At 36.5% G+C, this 19,348-nt stretch overlaps 1 protein-coding gene across 2 annotated transcripts in view; it reads right to left on the reverse strand.

The window, feature by feature from the left end:
- CDH8 (cadherin 8) overlaps window positions 1-19,348 on the reverse strand; it is a 323,683-nt gene that overhangs the window by 34,214 nt on the left and 270,121 nt on the right. For both annotated transcript variants that reach the window (XM_033129667.1, XM_033129668.1), the window contains exon 10: window positions 16,208-16,325. In XM_033129667.1, the coding sequence (XP_032985558.1) occupies window positions 16,208-16,325 (118 nt within the window). The remainder of the gene's footprint in view (window positions 1-16,207; window positions 16,326-19,348) is intronic.

Below are 19,348 nucleotides of genomic sequence, written 5' to 3' on the forward strand. Positions count from 1 at the left end.
ATGGGGAAGGAACAGGGTCACTGGTCCTGTCCCTCACCTATGTTTCAATCACAGAAGCTTCAGGTCTATGTATTCTAGATAATTAGCGTACGTGAAAAAGCATAGCTTCATAAAAGGATTCCACTATTAAAAAAAAAGTCAAACACTTCTGCTTTATGCAAATTTCCATAGTGTAGATGAGACCACTGAGTCTGAGATTCCAGAAAACCATTTTCCGAAGGCCCTCAAAGTTAGACGTGTGCTACAGATACAATGATACCTCAGAAATCAGAAATCCTGCTTTCTTCTCCTTATGGGACCTACTGTGAGGCTGTTAGTAGATTAAGTTACCCATTGATGACGATGTGCAAAGAGAGTTTGCGAAGTGCCCTTAAATCCAAAAGATTTAGCTGAATATTTAAATAATGTATCACCGCAACCTGTCTTGAGGATGGGGTGAATTGAAGTAACCAGAGCTAGCTAGATCCGTCAGAATTTTACTCAGGCCACCTGTAGACCAGGTCACGCCCATATCCAGACCAATCGACTTAAACAGTGACCTCTGGGGTCAGAGACATTGCCATGACTTTAGCCAGAATGACCTTGCGAACGCTGCCCTGTGCATCGTGGGATGTTTAGCAGCATCTCTGTCCTTTATCCGTCAGATGCCAGTAATACCCCACCCCTTCCCCAGTTTTCACATCTCCAGGCATTGCCGAATGTCTCCTGGACTGCAAAACCACCCTCAGTTGAGAACCACTGATCTGATGTAGGCACTAAAATAATTTATTTGATAATCACTTTTTAATGGTAACCCAAAGAAAACTAAACTCACAATCTACACAAATAAATAAATAAAAGAATATTGCACTCGTTCGTCTTAGAAAGCAAACACAGAGTTTGAGTTAAGACTGATGCACCTTTTAGAGTGTTTGGTTTTGTTTTTCTTAACTGATTTATGGTAACTGAGTTGTGCAGACACTGAAGTGTTTGTGGATGTTTCAAAATGACCTGCTTTTCATGAACATCAAATTTTTGATCTATCTGCAAGAAAAAAAATGGATTGATAGCTGCTATCAAATTTGATAGCAGATCCTGGATATAAAAAAAGTTTTCTTGCTGTAAAATTTTAGCTGCCTGTCACTTACATTATATTATGTCACATCTCACAATGACATATTGCAATGTAATGCAATGTAAGTCACACAACAGACAACTGCAATTCATAACTTTCTGAGCAGGGAGAGTCATTCTTTACCAAGCAGCTTCCCAAGGGAGGTAAAGAAATCCCTTTGCTGAGGTCATTCACAGCACTGATGTTACTGGCTTGTTTGTCACTCATCTCATTCTGTCCATACTCTTTATTTTTCCAACCTGCCTTCCTTTTAAAACTGGCCTTCCTCCATTTCTTCTGGTTGTGGTAGAGCTGTCAATCAAGTGGCCTGTCTCCAGTGGAAGGTGGGGACTTAGCCAGGCTGACTCATCGGGGATCTTGAGGCTGCTGCTAGCCAAAAGTTGCATTTGTGTAAATTAAAATGAATGAATGAATGAATGAATGAATGAATGAATGAATAAATAAATGGGTTCACCTTTGGGAAGCTACTGCTTCAATGGGTTCAAGGATGTGGTGATGAGGTGATTATGACTTTCTGATAATGAGAAAAAGGAGACCTCACTGGGATCATAGGCTCTCCAGGGGAACGTAGCCTGGTTTTCAGCGGTCACTTGTCCCAGGGCTTGGGGTCTTGCACGGGGAGCAACTCACACAACTGTACACAGTAGCCCTGAGACTATGTCATCCTCATAGGTACAGAGAGTGGCTCAGCTGAGTCACATGATCATCATTCAGGCCAAACATGGACCTTTTGTCCAGGAATTGATAAGGAACCTGGTGTACAGAAGATCTCTCATCAACAGCCCGAGCTATGAGATATGTACAAGCCTACTCTTTCTGGGAGCTTTCTTTCTCACTCTTTGGAGAGAATGTGCAGGGAAGGCAATAGAGCACAGAGAAAAAAAGTAGAGGAATAGTGCAAAGGAAAAATTGGGTCCTCCAACATCCCTGGGCACCTGCAGCTGGTCATTAGAGAAGCTACTTAAACTCTGGACTTTTGTTATTTGGGCCCATTTACTTTGATAGTTTGGGTAGTTTGAGTGGGGTTTCCTGTCCCTTGCAGGCAAGTAATTTCTTATAAATATATGTACTCCCTCCATCTAATCATCTTTTGTTTAAGAGAAGGGTAAGCTCTTCAGGAGCTCTTGTCTGTGAAGTCACATTAAATGCATTCATTCATTCAAGAGCCTCTTATATTCTTTCAACACAGCCACTGTTTACTGATCTTCCCTTTGAGGCCATGTATTATGCTCCAAATTTACTTTTTTATTTTAATCCTTGCAATGCTGTAAGTTATGCTTGGATGTATCCAAAGTGAAGACTGAGAGATGCAATAGCTTAGCAAAGATCAGCCAGGAAATAGAGGAGCCCACAGACAGAAACCAATCTGTGGGAAATGGCCTCCCTGCCTTGCATGGCTGTCTTTGTCATTGCTCAGGTTCATCACTGTTGCCTCTGAGAATATTTTATGTTTTAGGAGCCGGAGGAAGACAAGAACTGTGTGGCATCAAGGATAATAGAATCACAGCTGTGACAGCCCATGCCTTACCCCTTCGCTCCAATTTTCTCTGCATCGTAACATTTCCCCCGTCAGCCCTCTAGGAGAACACACTAATGTATGCTGTATATCATGAGGCTCGGACCCATGGTAATGTAAATGACCTTGCTTCTGTAAGCCCAACGTCTAACGGGCCTACACGAGGACAGCTTGCAGGGATCTAGGAACTGACCAGTAAATTATGGACTGTATCTGCTTCCTCTCCATAATCAGGTTTTGGCCTTGGTTTCCTGAGTTACACTGGATCACCTAGAAGTGAGGATTGCCCTGGGATCTTTCTTTATTCCTTCCACTTTTGCTCTCCTCAGGAGCTATAGGAAGCCCAAGTTAACAAGTACCTTGGTTGGGTGCTACTCTTAAGAAAGAGTGTCACAGGTGGGGACATGTATGTCCAAGTAGTGAGAAGTTTTTCTTAATCTTTGGAAATTCCTGCTGCAATATTGTTCTCACTAATTTGACCCTCCTTATTCCTCTTTGGGATTAGCTGTTGAGATTTAGGATACATTTCACAGGAGGTTTTATATAGCTAGGCACATCCCTTAAATTTCATCGTTACCTGATGCCCGTTTCCTTCTTTTCTTTAATAAAGTCCTGCCAGCTTTGCTATTTGGTCCACTTGGATTATAATACTAGAAACCTTTGTTATTTTCCTTCTGTTCTCTACCACTTTTATATTGCCATCACCCTTTTGAGGTAAAAACAAACAAAAAACACATTCTATGACATTAAAGAATTCCATATTCCATACTTAAAAACAAGACCCAATAATGTATTTCCAGGAGAATCTTAGCCAAGATTTTGATTTTAAATTCTTACTTTGCAATTCCAACGTTGGAAATTGCCCTTTTGAGAGAAATGAATAAGTAATTCCTTGTTAATGGTACTTTGCTTATTTTGAAAGACATTGTATTAAGGGATTAAGCAAGTGAATAGTATAATAAAAAACAATGACTGCCTTTGGGAATGTGCTTTGTTATATCTCTTACAGTTTATCCATACTCAAACGTCAGGGGAGTATGGCTCTCGAATACATAAATTTAGCACCCAGCATGATTTTTGTACTGAGATTCTGGGGCTTTTCCTCTAGTTCTGTTCATAAGCCAATGTGCTCTCCTTCAGGTATATTAATTGGAATCCTGTATCTCATTGATTCTAAGGCATTTATTTATTTTTGTTCTTTTTTCATATCTGTGAAATTAGGGTGTGCGTTATAGTTGAGGGCATGTTGTGCTTAATTGTCAACTCTTAGGAAAACAGTGTCTTTCTTTTTTAGTTGGAAATAAATCAATGGCATATCTATTTAACAGTGTCTTATATTTGATGAAATTCAAGTTTTAAGGCATGAGGTTCAAGTTTTGAGTTTGGATCAGAAAAAAGCAGAGGTAACGTGGTGGCCTGATGTAGTTTCAGGCCATTGTGTTTGACCTATCCATAAATGGTTCGCAAACGGTTCGTTAGATTACATTGACATATGGGTTCAGTGTCCCAGCTTAAGTTCTGATTTTGTTCTATATGAACATAATAATCCTGGAAATATCCAAGGGAAGAGGATACTGATCTAGATCAGGAGTCCAGTACTTACGTGTTCCTAATTTTAGATAATTTAAACGTCACATCATGTTATTAAAAAGTATGTAAAAACTGTTTATGTGGGATCACAGCGCTACAAAAGTCCCATCTCCAGAAAATAGTAAATACTTCTAAATGCTTTTTCTTTCCATTTAATGCATTTTAGACACTTTTTATTTCAAAAGGTTAAATGAGCTATCGGTGTTCTCTTTGTCCTAATGCATTGTGTGTAGGTTTGAGTAATAATACATGATCATTAAAATAGGATAATGAAGAATGAATAAAATACTAAATGGTGGTTTTCTCTTGCAATTTTCTATTATTAGTAACTACATACCTCTGTTCAATTGACTTCTACGAGTTTTAACGATTTAGATGCTATCAAAAAATAAAAGGAACACCCTGATAGGATTGGTTATGCAATTTTTGTGATTGATGTAAACTTTGCTTTTTTACCAAAAGACCACTACAGGCTTGTCAACCAACTTTATGAAAAGTAGATTTCCTCCATTTCTGATAGACTATCTTTGGTGCACCATTACAGGTGTTGCCATTGCTAGTATTTTTTTTTTAAATCTAGACATTTCAGCTTTTTGATTAATTGACAGTTCTTCACATTTTGGCGATATGTAGACTGCCAGTCTTAGTTGTTTTGGTTTTCATTTTTCTATATCTTGTATATCATCGTTTATATCTTTCTATACCTTCATTAAATTTAGAGTGGAAAGTTCTGCAAGGCTGAGTCAGGTCTACTAGCCCAATGCAAGAGTCATTGTTGCCTTCCTAAGCATAGAAAACGAATGCTTTGTATGTTTGTTAATAACTCAATATCGTTGTAATAAATTACAAAGACCATTGTGAGGATAAGACACATACAGTCTGAAATCATGCTTGACATGTAGTAGATGTTAAGTAGTAGACATAATAATTATTTTGGGTTCTAGGACTGCAGTACCTGTGATAGATCATTTGATTGTTTTTATCCTTTTTATGTTGCCAGGTTTTAACCCAACTAATACTGTGATGGTCTTCTCTAATGCTTACTTGATGGTTTCTAGTTTGGAAAAAAATAAAAGCATAACTATTTGAAAACTATAAATAAGATATCAACAGTTGTACTGAGTAAATGTTCTAGGAGAAAAGTACAAGGCTTTGAAAGGCAGATATGCTATTGGTGACAATGTAGCTTCAGCAGTTGGTAGCCACATTCTATGCCTGGCAAGTCAATTACCGTATCTGAACTTCAATTTTTCTCACCTATAAAATGGCAATAATGATACTCATCCTGAACATTTATATGTAGTAATAGATGGATAGATATAATGTAAATTATCTGAAATTATAGATGCTCAATTAATTTTAGCTTTTTTCTTTTTTTGCCTTGCAATTTGACATATAGTCCATTCAGAATAATAGAGTGCAGATCTGTATTAAAATAACCACAGGACTTCTAATTAAAACCCTAAAAAGAATCATAAGCATGCTTTCTAATCTTTATAATCACTTTTTTATTTCTCAATAAAAGTTATTTTATAAGCAATTATATTTTTATGGTATGTGATCGTAGATAGATTATTCTTTGAAAAAAATTCTTCCAAAATTAAACACCCATTTGGAATACATACTTTTTTTTAGAAAGACAGATAAGTTATAACAGCAGTCATATAGGGGCATAGGTTTTCTCCTTATTTCTCCCTTACCTAATCAAAATGTGAAGTTTACATCATTACTGGCATACGTTTTAGGTTTATTATTATTATTATTATTTTTCACTTTGGGGGAAGAAAATGAATTTCAGATAACTGCCTCTTAGCCATTCTAAAACTTTCTTCATTGAACTTTAGCCTCTCAACATTTATAACGAAGGCATTTCAACTCATAATGTTTCATTTCAACTCATAATGAGGCATTTCAACTCGTATGTTTTAGACCATTACCCCAATTTTTACTTTTTTATTTTTAAGATTTAACTACGTACTGAGAAACCTTTCATCTATATGTTACTCATGTCCATAATGTGAGTCTGTATCCATTCACTTCCCATCCCTTTTAGTAAACTCTGTATACGTATGTGTGTGTGTGTGTGTGTAAAAACCTCCTAAATGTGTAAGACCCATTTGCTATCCTTTGAAAAACATCAAGAATGGCTGCAAATATGCTCCAAATACTGAGAACCACCTCATTAATTTCCTTTTGGGAATCAAATAAAGGCTTATGATTACAGAGTTTATGGGTCCCCACAAAATATTCCATTATACTTGTATTTTAAAAACATTTTTGTCCATTCCCTATTTCGCCTTTAAGTAAATTACTTGTATATATGGCCAGTCTATCTTCAGTGTGACTTTACACATCACTGTGTTTTTATTTCTGCAAAACTTTATTCAAACTGTATTTTTTGAGAAATCTTTATGATAAATCAAAAACTTAATCCAATAATTAAATATCTTTATAAAACTTATATTTCCTTGCCTCCAGCCTGAGAAGATAAGACTAGCAAATTCTAAACTAGTAGAATCATGTGTCATATATTTATCGAGATCTTTTGGTATAGGGGAATAATTCGTTTCTTTAATATGTCCACAATTCTGCCTAAATACACTAAGAAAGAGAATCTATAATATTATAAAAGCATACCTTGTAATAATACTATCCAATATTTTAATATGGATGGTATTCAATACAATAATTTCTGGGTAACAAGTACTTCCATATGTGTTATTTCTTTTGAAGGCTGATAAAGAACAGACAGTGCATAGATACCATGTAAGTTCCAGGGACTGCCCTTGGCGTTTATCCTACGTTCTTTCACTGGTTCATCACAGCAGTTTTGTTTAAACACTGTCAAACACAGTCTGTTATAGAAAGTTAAAAGCCTTGTCGAAAGCCACATCTTCATTAATCAGTAGATGCAGGACTTGTCTGATTTTAAGGTTTGTGATGTTTCTCCAAATGCCACATGTTTGCATATTCAGTATGTTAGAATAGATGAGTCCTTATATCCCCAGCTCTAACCCATTCATTTTGTACGAGAGGAAACTCAAGTCCAGTGGGGAGTAAATCACAGTGTGACCTCGATGGAATTAGCACTGACTGTCTGGCCAAGTGAAAGCATGAAATTCAGAGAAGGATGACTGTGCTCAGTGTAGCAGGTGCAGTATCACCTTTTTTGCAGAATGTCCTAAGATAAACAGCCTTTAAAAGGCTGAAAATAATACACTAAAGCAATGGAAGGAGTAAATTCTAGTAGGCAATCTACTAGGATGAAAGCAAAGACAATGAGTAACCCAGAAAGGTCCAAGGACAGCAATTATGATCTTTCTCTACAAAGTGTACCAGCACATTCATTCTGGTGGCACCTTAGAAAACAGATAGAATAGAAAATAGCTAGAAAATGAACCCAATGTCATGTCCAGAAATCAGCATCCTTTAGTTGCCAGGTAAGTTGCCAGGGACCTTCAGTAAACATGCTACATTGCAAATTAGCTAAAATCTGTTCACTGACAGGTACCTGAACCAACTCTGCATAGAAACTGGAAAAGGCATAAACTGTTAAGGCATAAACTGTTTTTAAGGAGACTTGAATCACAATTATAATGGATTCTAATAAACCAGCCAAAAACAATCATCAGCCCCAGCTCACTGGCAGTGCTACAGCCAAATTATAGTAATGGCTATGGATCACTGTGAATTTGAAAAAAGCTCACCAACATGTTTGACTCTGCAACCAGAAACCCGGTGAATTGTATGGTTCAACATAGTTTGTCTAAGCTCAGGCATAATGAGGACACAAATGTGAATTCACATCGAGAATCAGCTGCCCATGACTACAGATGTATATCACCACCCTGGCCAGCCAAATGCTCTGTTAATATGGGAGTGATGGAATCTATGCAAACCTAACTCCTCTTTATGTAGAACCAGGTTTGTAAGTCGGGTAAGGTCTAAGAGGTCACTTTATGACAGCATCGAAGTTAGAATGAGTAATCACTCCTCCCCAACTCACAGTATTTTGCAGGCTAGCCTGTGAATTTCTCCACTGTATAACAAAACCCATGTTAAATTACAGCCTTCCTCTCTGAGTATTCAAACTAGTAAAAGACTGAGTCCTGAGGGAGAACACAAATACACTGTATATGAGGATAAAAACTGCCTGTTTCATTCACTGCTTTCCTCCCAATTTCCAGGGTAGTGCCTGGCATATGGTAAGTACTAAAAAAACAGGTGTTGAATGAAGGAATAAATGAATGAATGAATGAATGAATGAACATGTGATCTGTTATCAATAACCTCAGAGGACAGTGAAGGAGACACTCCTGGACTCCCGTGTCTGCCTGAACAGTGACCACACTGTCCCATGGAGCAAAGCAAAGCAAACACATTTCACAGCAACACTAAGTACTCCCTTGCTTTGCTCACAAATGAGAGGAAACTGAGCTGCTCTGAAGGACTAGAAATTAGCTAGATGGGAAGGGGAGGTGGTAGAGGATGTATAGTCCAGAAAAAGAAGAGGCGATTTTAAAAAGCATCATTGGTTTTGCATGTTCAAGCCAAAGGTTGCATGAATCAAGGGTATATAAGGTATAAGGGAGAGAGTGATGGAAAATAAAGTTGGGGAAATAGACATCCGCCATCTTTGCTCTTTTAAAAGTATATGCCATCACTGTTTTGTTTTCGTTTTTTTAAATACATTTGAAGTTCTGTATTTAGCATCTACAGTCTTCGTAACCTGTGTATTTACTAACAACTCCTAGCTCCTATCATTCTATCATCCCTCAAATATCCCATTTGCCAGTATGTAGAGATCTGTGTTCAACTGGATCTAGATATAGAAAACCTAGCCCTATGGAAACTTACAATTTTTAAATGCTCTTTATTTTTATTCTTTGACGATGTTACGATTCAAAGAACAACTTAAGTTATACAAATACTCTCCTTTCCCATTTTTCCTGTCCCTCTGCTTTACCCATGGCCCTTGTTTAGAGACATGTTCAATCATTAGCCCCTTGGGTAAGGGGCTTGAATAGCATATCATCAGTTATCACCGAAATGCCTTACTTAAGGCTCCTTTTCATTATTTTTGCTTGTTGCATTGGGTAGAGGAGAGAAATTCAGAAGGCTCACAAAACTGTAGATGAAGGAGAACATAGGAAAGAAACTAATATTTATTGAGTACCTTCAATTTACCAGACACTGAACTTAGCACATTTTAATTTTTTTCAATTTACATTAATATTTTCTTATTTGAAACAACATGGTATAAATATTATTTCCATGTTACAGATAAAGAGTCAAGACTATTAAGCTATTTGTGCAAGTTCTCACAGATCATATTCAGATGAGCTAGGATCCAAACTTATTCTGACCTATGAAGACTGTGCTGGTCTATATCCCACAAGGTCTCTCTCTATCATTCATTCTACTTCTTCCCAAGTCAACTTTTTAAATGTTTATCTATGCGAGTGCCCTCTTTATGTTTTGAAATTATTTCTATGCCTTCCATACCCACTTCAATAAATTAAGGGATCCAAAGTACACGGTGTGTGCTACTGAGGTCACATGCCTAAATGGAACGTCACGTATGCCTAATGTCATGTCTATAAAGTGCTCAAATTAATTCCAAATACAAACTTCTGTGCTGAAAAGAGATGAAATGATTGTCAACTACATTTAATACTTTTTCAGAAAAGAAGAATTTGCATAGACTGACAGCTCATTTTGTTTCCACGTTCAATTTTAATACTTTGCTTGTGCTTACCAAGGTACAGCCATATTGATTTGGCACCCACAACATCCCAAGGCCTATTTTTATGCTTCTAAATAGATGATAAATCAGTAAATAACATTATTTTTTTTAAATGATACCAGCAACAAAATGGTCCAAAAAGATTTGTTAAATAAAAAAAACTTTCTCTGAGAAATACTTTATACTCCTCCTGATGTTCAATTGATTCCTTTATTTTTCTATTTTGCTTTTGAAGCAAAATTCTCGGAAAACAGAATTCTCAAAGGAAAGGCTCTATGCCCTCGGTATCTTTAAGAAAACTGTGCATGTGCCAATTTATCTCGCTTTTTTTCTTTCAAAAATCTTCAGAATTAGAATGCTGTGTAAGGACCAGGAATCATTGCTAGCCAATGGACAGAGAATCTCTCAATCAATTCAAGACTTTGGATAGCATATGGACAACTATACATATAAGTCTAAGCCATGTATCTAAATTACATTCCTGGTAGTGAATTATATCCCATAACATATACTGGAAAAATAGATGTGAAGCGTCATGCTATGTTTGACCAGAGCAATGGTTTTAGGATTTTCAATAGAAAAAAAAGAAAAAAAACAAAGATACGGAGAGTATATAAAATAACAAGAGCTTTATCAAAACTACTTGAAGCAAAGAAAATCTAGTGTTCTGAATTAAGCCATAGAGTCGCATGCAGCTTGGAAAGTGGAAGTAAAGATCTGTTATCTATTTTTCTTAGCTTACACATCGTCCTTAATTACAGTTTAGACGACAAAATGAAACATAAATGGCTTTTTATCAACGGAACATTGCTGGAAGCATAAACAATAAATTATGAATTACTGAAGCAGAAGCCTTTTCAGATCATGTATGCATAATGCTATGCTGCATATTCGGGATCCCAGTTGGACCTCCTGTTTCATGCAAATTGAGCAGTATCTTTTATGATTCAACGCTGAAAAAAAGTGCCATGCTTCATATGGGTAAGAGTTGACACCTTATAGGAAAAAGACCTCTAGTCAATGTTTGGTGTTGGGTGTGGTGCTGTGGGAAAGTCCACGGTGTGAGCAGAGTCCATGAAATCACCATCTTGAAAAGGTACACATATAGTTATTCATTATCACACTCATACGCAGTTTTCACTTGGTTAGGTATGGTTGCCTGAGAAACCCAATAATAATGGATCTGCTTAGCTGAGAGATAGAGGGTGTTGTAAAGCCACTTGAGGCAAGAGATGCTATTTCAAAAAGTTCTCTATTAGCTTCAATGAAGCCTGGCATAATGGAAGAACTTAAGGAGGTCCAAGGCGGCCAGAAAGGCAACTAACTGGCTTACCGAGGTGGCCCTTTTTGCTGTGTGAATCATTAGGCAGGCCGATCAGGTCCACTTCAGCCTGGATGGGGCACAGCTGGCTTAAGGCGGACGTGAGAGGGACCCCATCTGCCTCAACCCCTACATCCTGAATACAGGAGAGGCAGGTATGAGGACTCAGCCTGAGAGAAAATGGCAGGACAGGCAGTCAGCGCTAGCTGGATTGAGATCAGAGACATCCACTTCCATTTTCAGGAGCACATTTTAGTTTTGTGATAAGAGGAATCTGAGATAAGTGGACCTTATTCAAAAGAGCAAAGGGAGCCTGTCGAATTTTTCAGCTTATGCAAAATGATTCCCACAGAGTTTGTGTGTTGGGAGATTATGGGTGATTCAAAACACCTGATATGCTAGAATGGAAAGAAATCTTAACAAGTTGGAAGAAGGGGTTAGCCACTGTGTGGAAAGAGCTGAGTTTCATTTTGGCAAAAGAAGAAAAAGAAAGCCTTCGTATTCAAAACCAGATCCAGAAATCCTGCAGCTATTTCTGCGGCTGACAAATATTTTCATTATTTTCCTCCTCCTTCTTCTTTCGTATTTCGTTTATCTTTCTATTATAAAACCGTTTAGGCTGAAACAACACATTGCTAAGCAGATTTCTTGCAGTGCAGTCTAGTGAGGATCACAATTACCAATGAGCCCACTTTCAGAATTACTATACCTCATTCAAAAATCAATGGAGTTAAAGCTGCAAAGAGACCTGGTTGAGAATGGCAAGCCAGAAGAGGTGGAACATAATATGCAAATCTAAGAAGTAATGAATTCATAAAACGAGGATTTTGTCCCATTTACTGATGACTGATTTTTTTCTATGTGCCAGACATTCTGCTAAGAGCTGTCTAAACCCTAGGTTACATATATCCATCACAGGGGTAAGTAGATATGGTTATCCTGCATTACAGATGAGGAAACTGAGGCTTAAAATAACTTGCCTGTAGTCAGTGTCCATACAAAAGATGCTTCTAGAAAATAAAAAGACATAAAACCCATACTACTTGACCAACCAGTTGAAACGGAAACCCTACAAAACACAGCATGAGTTATATTTTACATGGGTAACCATGTTATGTACATTGACATAATCCAAGGTGCATGTATATTCTAAATGGGCAACCATGTTATTATGGACAGTGAGATAACCCGAGGCATATTTATTCCAAAGCTCTGGTCAACATCTATGTTACCAAAATCAATTACCACAATTATGCCTTCAGAATGAAATTCTTGCCAATAGGAGATTGGCCAAAAAGGAGATATCAGGCAGAGAAAAAAAATGTTAATGTCACCAGGTATTCTAGTCCCTCTGCTGTCTTTTGTGAAGCCTAACCAAGCCACAATTAAGACCAAGTTCATGATATACTTCTTTCCTTCCTACAGCCCTCTTTAGGCAGCAGAGCTTTATGTTTTTTTCCTCATTTCTCTATACACCTGATTAAAATAGTTCAGTTTAAAACATGAAGACTCCCATTTCACCAGACTGCTTCCTGGCAAATCCAGTCAAATTTTTTACCTACAATGTGCAGGCTGGAGAAGGTCAGGTTTCTGCAGACCTCAAATTTTCTGCAAGATATTTCTGTATCTGTAAAAGGTCCATTTATCTTCCTTGTCTTGTTACATTTAATTGCTAGGTATCTTCCATTTTCACGGTTGGAATGGAAACCAATACTGAAATGTGGTCAGCAAAACTCCTTTTGTTTAAAAATTCACCCAACTAGAAGATGGAGAAATCAATGTCTGGGCCATATAATTTAGAAAATTCAAGGTGCGATGATTGTTTGGTATGTACATGTGCTATAAATGATTCATCACATTTTTGACCTTTGCTTGCACTTTTATCCATCTTGAAGGTTTCTTTCCTATTCTGGCAGAAATATGATTCTCATATATTCAAAAAGAGAATTATATGTGAAATCACTCAACTGTGTATGAGATAAGAGACAGCTAATTTCTATCTCATTTTGTCTTTGATTTTGAATTAGTCGGCTGAAAATTGCAATAGGACCAATCTATATGAGAGAAGAGGAATATCACAGTAACTTTAAGTTGAACGACACAGCTGCAAGTTCCTTAGGAAACACCAAATACTGAAACCATTTCCTTTAAAGTTCTAATTTAAAAGGGGATCATCCATCCATCGATTATGGATTTGAATACATTGGCTAGCTCAAAATCTTAACCTTCATCTAGTAGGAAGGGACTTGTAAATCATGATGCTTTCAGTGGAGAAGCATCAGCTATTGACCATTTTAAAGTCCACATTAAAAAGAAAAAAAATTAAACATATCATACCATTTGATTCCTTCCATGTTTTAAACATAAAATATAGTCTTAAAATTTAAAAAAAAGAAAGTCTATTATTTGGTTATTTTGGGTACCTTTGTGCTCTCTCATCATTAGTAATAAGGAATGGGTAACAGGCTTACAAGATAGCTATTTATTCGTCTACCTACCTATCAATTTATCTCCAACAGTTTAAATCTGACAACTCTTTCCATTACATTATTTCTATACGTTAAGGAGAAATAAATAGCTTTTTCTCTTTTCACAGTAACTATCCGGATGCCAAAAAGTAGTGGTCTAGGGAGCAAAACTCAAGAATTTCTAATACAAGAAAAGGGAGATAGAGTATAAACTTGACCTATCTATTGCAAAGACCTGTGTGTTCACGACTTATTCTATGGAGATATTTGATATTTGAATCTTAAATTCATAATCACAGTGAACACATAATCCTAGTTTCCACAAGATAATCCTGGTTTATGATTTTTCCAGGCATAAACATAAATATAAATAGCAACCCCTTTCACTTCAAGAATTATCCCAGTTGAAATAATAGATTGCATAATCGTTCTTTGTAAAATAAACAGACACATAATTTAAAATACACATTATAGCACAAAGAGAGCTCTTCCTGTCTTGAGTAATTTTGCAATACCTGGCATCCTCTTTTCTCAATTATTTCTCTATCACTCACACACACACACACACACACACACACACACACAAATCTGTGAGATAAGTTAAAGCTGCAACTTCCATTTTCTAGTTTCAAAATAAAATAGGTAACCCACATGCCTTTAAATACTCCATTATACAGTGTTTATTGAAATGCACGATGGGGCTAAAACATGCTTTCTGAAGCGTATAACCTTTTACTTTCTACTAGTTCCAAAAATTAGAGAAAATGCATGAAATTCATCCACTGTATGACTAAAACGTCCTCTTTAAAAGGTTTAGAGCATAATGAATATAGTACTAGAAAACTACACTCACACTGGCACCCAATAACAACCTCTCATTCATTCAAACATGTTAATGTAGTATCTTCGACAGGCCATGCCTCTCACAGACACATCTTGAAATTGCAGCACACACAGAAAACACCAAAAAGCTCAGAACCTTTGGGATGGAAACACATTTCTTCACAGAGACTTTTTAAATGTAGGGCATTTTACATGCAAAAATAATGACTGATACATATTAGGTCACAATCAAAGTAAGCACGGACCACACTTATGCACAGACTGTCAGCTTAGTTTGGGATTTCTGAGGGGGCTTTCAGCTTAGCCATATCCATGTGACTTCCGTAAAAAAAGAAATCTTGGCAGTGCTTACTGAAAAACACAGGCGACGCACTTGGATTAGAGTTCTTAATTAGGGGAGGCAAACAAATGAGTACTCCATTACTAAGGAGAAAGAACAGGATTTTGTCTCCTTAGTGTTTGTAATAGTGGAAGCCAGCTAAATGAGTAATATCTATATAACGACTTTCTCATTTCCTTGTGATATATCACGTTTATCAAACCATCCTCAGAGAACTAAGTGGAATTATGTTAAAAGCTAAGGCCATAATATATTTCACAAGAGCCATAAAATATTATTTTATTTCATAAAGGAAATTGTATCAAAATTCACTACCTCCTTGAAACAGAATATGACAAATAACAAATAATCCCCCACCCCCAAATAATGCCAAGAACGATTTTACTCTTCTAAATGAGCATAGCTTTTATATAGACCATTCAGAAATCTAAACAAATGCCTATAGGAAAGCCAGAAGACAGCCTGAGACAATACATTTATTTTGCTAATCATTCTAAAACAGCTGAAACTAAGACTTAAATATACCTGAGCCAAAATAAACAGTTAATAATCCTTGTTAAATAGACAACAGCTTAGAAAACAAAAATGAACATATGAGATAGACTTTTTTAATAATGATCCACGACCTTCATACGTAATAAACAATGGTTAAGGGAAACGGTTAAGCAAAGCTCGGTCCTCAAGAACTAATGAAATGCATTCAATGTTCTCCTTGAGTGAAAAACTTAACGATAAAATCAGTTCATATTAGTGCCAAAAGAAGACTGATAAGGAGTGTCCTTCAAGGAAGACTTTCTGATCTAATTGCTATTGTTAACGTTGGTACAGGATTACAACAAATACTTCTAATGTGTACCCACAAACCAGGCAAAATTAGAATAGGCTTTCCCTAAAGACTTGGCAAACATTCAATTAACACATAACAACTGAAAAGCATAAGCCAGCTCCTCTTCTAACAGATATTTCAGTATTTCAAAATTCCTGAAACTTTGACAAGGGTTAAATCTTACTATTCATTTTTAAAAGTAAGGTGCTTGAGATATGCTCTGGGATAAAATTCACTTTCACATTAATAATTTTCTTATCTGTTATTTCAATAATGGAAAGAGGAAGTGATGTTAACTCCCACACCATTAAGCTCATAAGCTGGATTTCAACTGCTCAGAGGTGAACAAAAATTATTTTATCGATATTTTCAGTCATCTTATGAACTTGTATCGTATTTTCCAACTTACATTTCACCCTGTTTCACAATACTGATATAGTTACCTTCATTTTTCTTGATGGTAAAATTCGGATTGTTGACCATTTCTGGAAGAAGACTGTATAAGAAATAATGTCCATTTTTGGGATCATCTTTGTCCATGGCACTCACAGTCTGAATGACCTGTAACATAAAACTTGACATCAGCATTTCTGATGACATCAAAGCACTTGAACTGCCTTTAAAAGTTGAGTGACATCCCTTTTGATCCAAGGAATCTTTTTCAGTTTTCTAAATTGTCATGGATGGTTTGTGCCAAGAATAAGGAAAAAAAAATTTATTACTTTAAAACCTCGACTTTGATAAATTGATGAAAATTAAGGTCATTCATTACCTTTGTGTCTATTTGGTGTCTGGGGCTTGAAATAGCATATGTAAGGGTATTTGAAAATTCCACTGGGCAATTGCAGGTTTCTTTCCAATTTGAGTATATACGGGTATCTAGAATGAGATTTGGAATTGTTACAGGGATTGCAGTGTGGCTTTTGGGAAGATCTTGGAGGTAAAAGACTTAAATCTTGAATTCTCACAATTCCTCTTTAATTTTACTCATCAGGTTGCAAGTGTTTGCCAAATAGAATTTTCCTCGGCACAAATACCATTGCAACAAACCTTTCTGAAGAGTGGCGTTTCTTCTTACACAATAATGACTACTGTTTTTAAAGCTAGTGGACAATACACACAAACAGTGCCTTGGAGAGTATCCTGAGATGAATAAATTATAGGGATTAGAAGAGTTACCACTGCGCAGAGAACTGTTTGGAGAGATACACATAGTTGAAAGTGGTGCCGGTTGAATGTGCGTATTTCATTTGCAAAGTTGCATTAACTTAGTGCTCAGTTATTTCTTCAGATGTCAAGAGAATTAGCATAATAATTCACATTTATGATTCTGTGATAGTAATCACTTCAATATGAAACACTGGGCAACAGCTAATGTAGAAAAAACTAGAGCGTATACTTCTCTTAGAAATAACTACAGCATAACTTCTACAAAAAGATGCCTATGAAGCATGACAGTCAAGGTGATACCTAATTTACTGTAAAAAATTAACAGGGAAATGCTCTCATGTTTATGAAATTTAGAGAGTGTGATGATGATGTCTAATATATCATGTCTGTTTGAACAATTATGTCCCATTAAACTTTGCCAATTTCATTAAAGAGGAACAAATGGATGACTTCTTTTTAAGAAGGTGACATCATTGCCTTGTAACTCATCACCTCAACAGGTGTGAGAACCTCAGTTTCAGAATACTTTTAGCAGCTGTGGAGATTTTCATTGTGTCAAGCACACGCTAGATGACAAGCAGTGCATTGAGGTTATTTGAGGCAGAAATGAAATAACTTCTCTGTTCTATTTCTCTATTTTTTAAATTAAATCCAGCTTTGTAGGTGTTTCACCTTTGTTAAGGACTATAAGAAATGTCTTATAATTGTACCAGCTTGAATAACAATATGACAACAACAACAAAAAAAACCCAAACAAAGAAACCACAACAATATGACAAAAAAAATAGCACTGAATAGAACTCATGGTTAAGACAGAGGTAGTTATTAATGTGTGTACTTAATGAAATAAAGCTTCCTTGACAGAAGTTAGAATCTCACCCTTTACTCACCGTGTGATACTGAGGGAGTTACTGAATTCTGAAACACAGTTTCCTTGCATTCCGAAATCGTAAATAAAAAGAGTACCTTTCTCATAGAGGTGCTTTAATTATTGATGTAAATTCTTAATGTAGTATCTAGTTTATAGCAAATGCTCAATTAATGTTAGAATGTTAATCGTCATTATTATGATTGGGTTTTTTAATTAGGGTCACTACCATTTATTTATGACACAGCATTTTGACAGATGTAATGGCTTTGATGTTACCCAAACAGGACCCTGACATCATCAGATTAGATGGAAATGCCGTTATATTTACTGTATCTAAACACCTAGTATATTTGCCTAGACATTTAAGCGCAGGGAGACATCCTGCGGTTGCAGATTTATAAACATGAAAGAAGAAAAGTACCAGGGGAGAAGCTATGAAACTCAGCTAGCACTTTGGTGGACAGTCTACACGTGCACACATTTAACAGGACAATTTGGGGAAAGCCTTCTTTGAGGCAGTTATAAAGAATACAGAGGGAATTCCTGGTGAGCAGGTAAGTGCACCATCCCCTTCTCCCTTTGCCCAATTTTGCTTCAAAAGGATTTTTATTTCCAGGTGCACCTGTTGAAGAAGCAACTCTTGAAGTGTGTATGCACATGTGAAAAATAAGGGCAAAGAAAGGGAGGGTTTCTTGGTATTCTGTGGTGGAAATCATTTACAACCAAGTGCATTCTTATCGTATATTTAGTGGCAAGAGCCCCTACAAGTAATACCACTCCTAATATTTCTAAGTAACCTGCATGGAAAAGACTCATACGTGCAGGCGAGTGCACCTACATGAGTTATTTGATTAGTTAAGCCACCAGGACCAAGACAAAAGATGCAATAATTTAGCTTACCTGAAGTAAAGGAGCATAATTGCCTGACATACCACTTCTCAGAAGTTTGGTCTAAACATCACACCCACAATGACCATGTTTTCTCACCATTTATTTAAGTCCATAACTCTGTTAGGCACACAACATTTTAGACCTACTCAAGCAGAAAGTCTCAGGGTGGCACCTAGAAACCTACATTTTAAACAGTCTTCTGGGTAATTCTGATGCATGTTTAAGGCATTTTGACAGATGTAATGGCCAAGGGAGAAGACTGGTGACCACAGCTCCTTCATTGTTATGTATTTGGACTGTTTGTATTGTCAACCTGGCATCATGCTCAGTGTACGATGTGTTGAGGAAAAACTGATGAAATGGTAAATCTTTAAATCAACATCCAAATACCTCACGTACTGGTTATGGTTAAGACTTTGGTTTAAACCATCTTTGACACTTCATTTGATTTTAGTGAGGATGGCCGCTGTCTCATCATTTTATCTAAAAGTAGACGCCTGGTAGATCACTTGAAGGACTTTAGGTTATTAAAATGCATTAAGGTTCTCATATTAAAAAGGCTGAAATTTTCATTGCTGTAATAACATCTGAATACACTTAGCTTTAATCACTAGAGAAGAAGAATGGATTTATTCAAGCAAGTACACCTCCA

Source organism: Rhinolophus ferrumequinum, chromosome 15, assembly GCF_004115265.2.
Source record: "Rhinolophus ferrumequinum isolate MPI-CBG mRhiFer1 chromosome 15, mRhiFer1_v1.p, whole genome shotgun sequence".
Classification (NCBI taxonomy): domain Eukaryota; kingdom Metazoa; phylum Chordata; class Mammalia; order Chiroptera; family Rhinolophidae; genus Rhinolophus; species Rhinolophus ferrumequinum.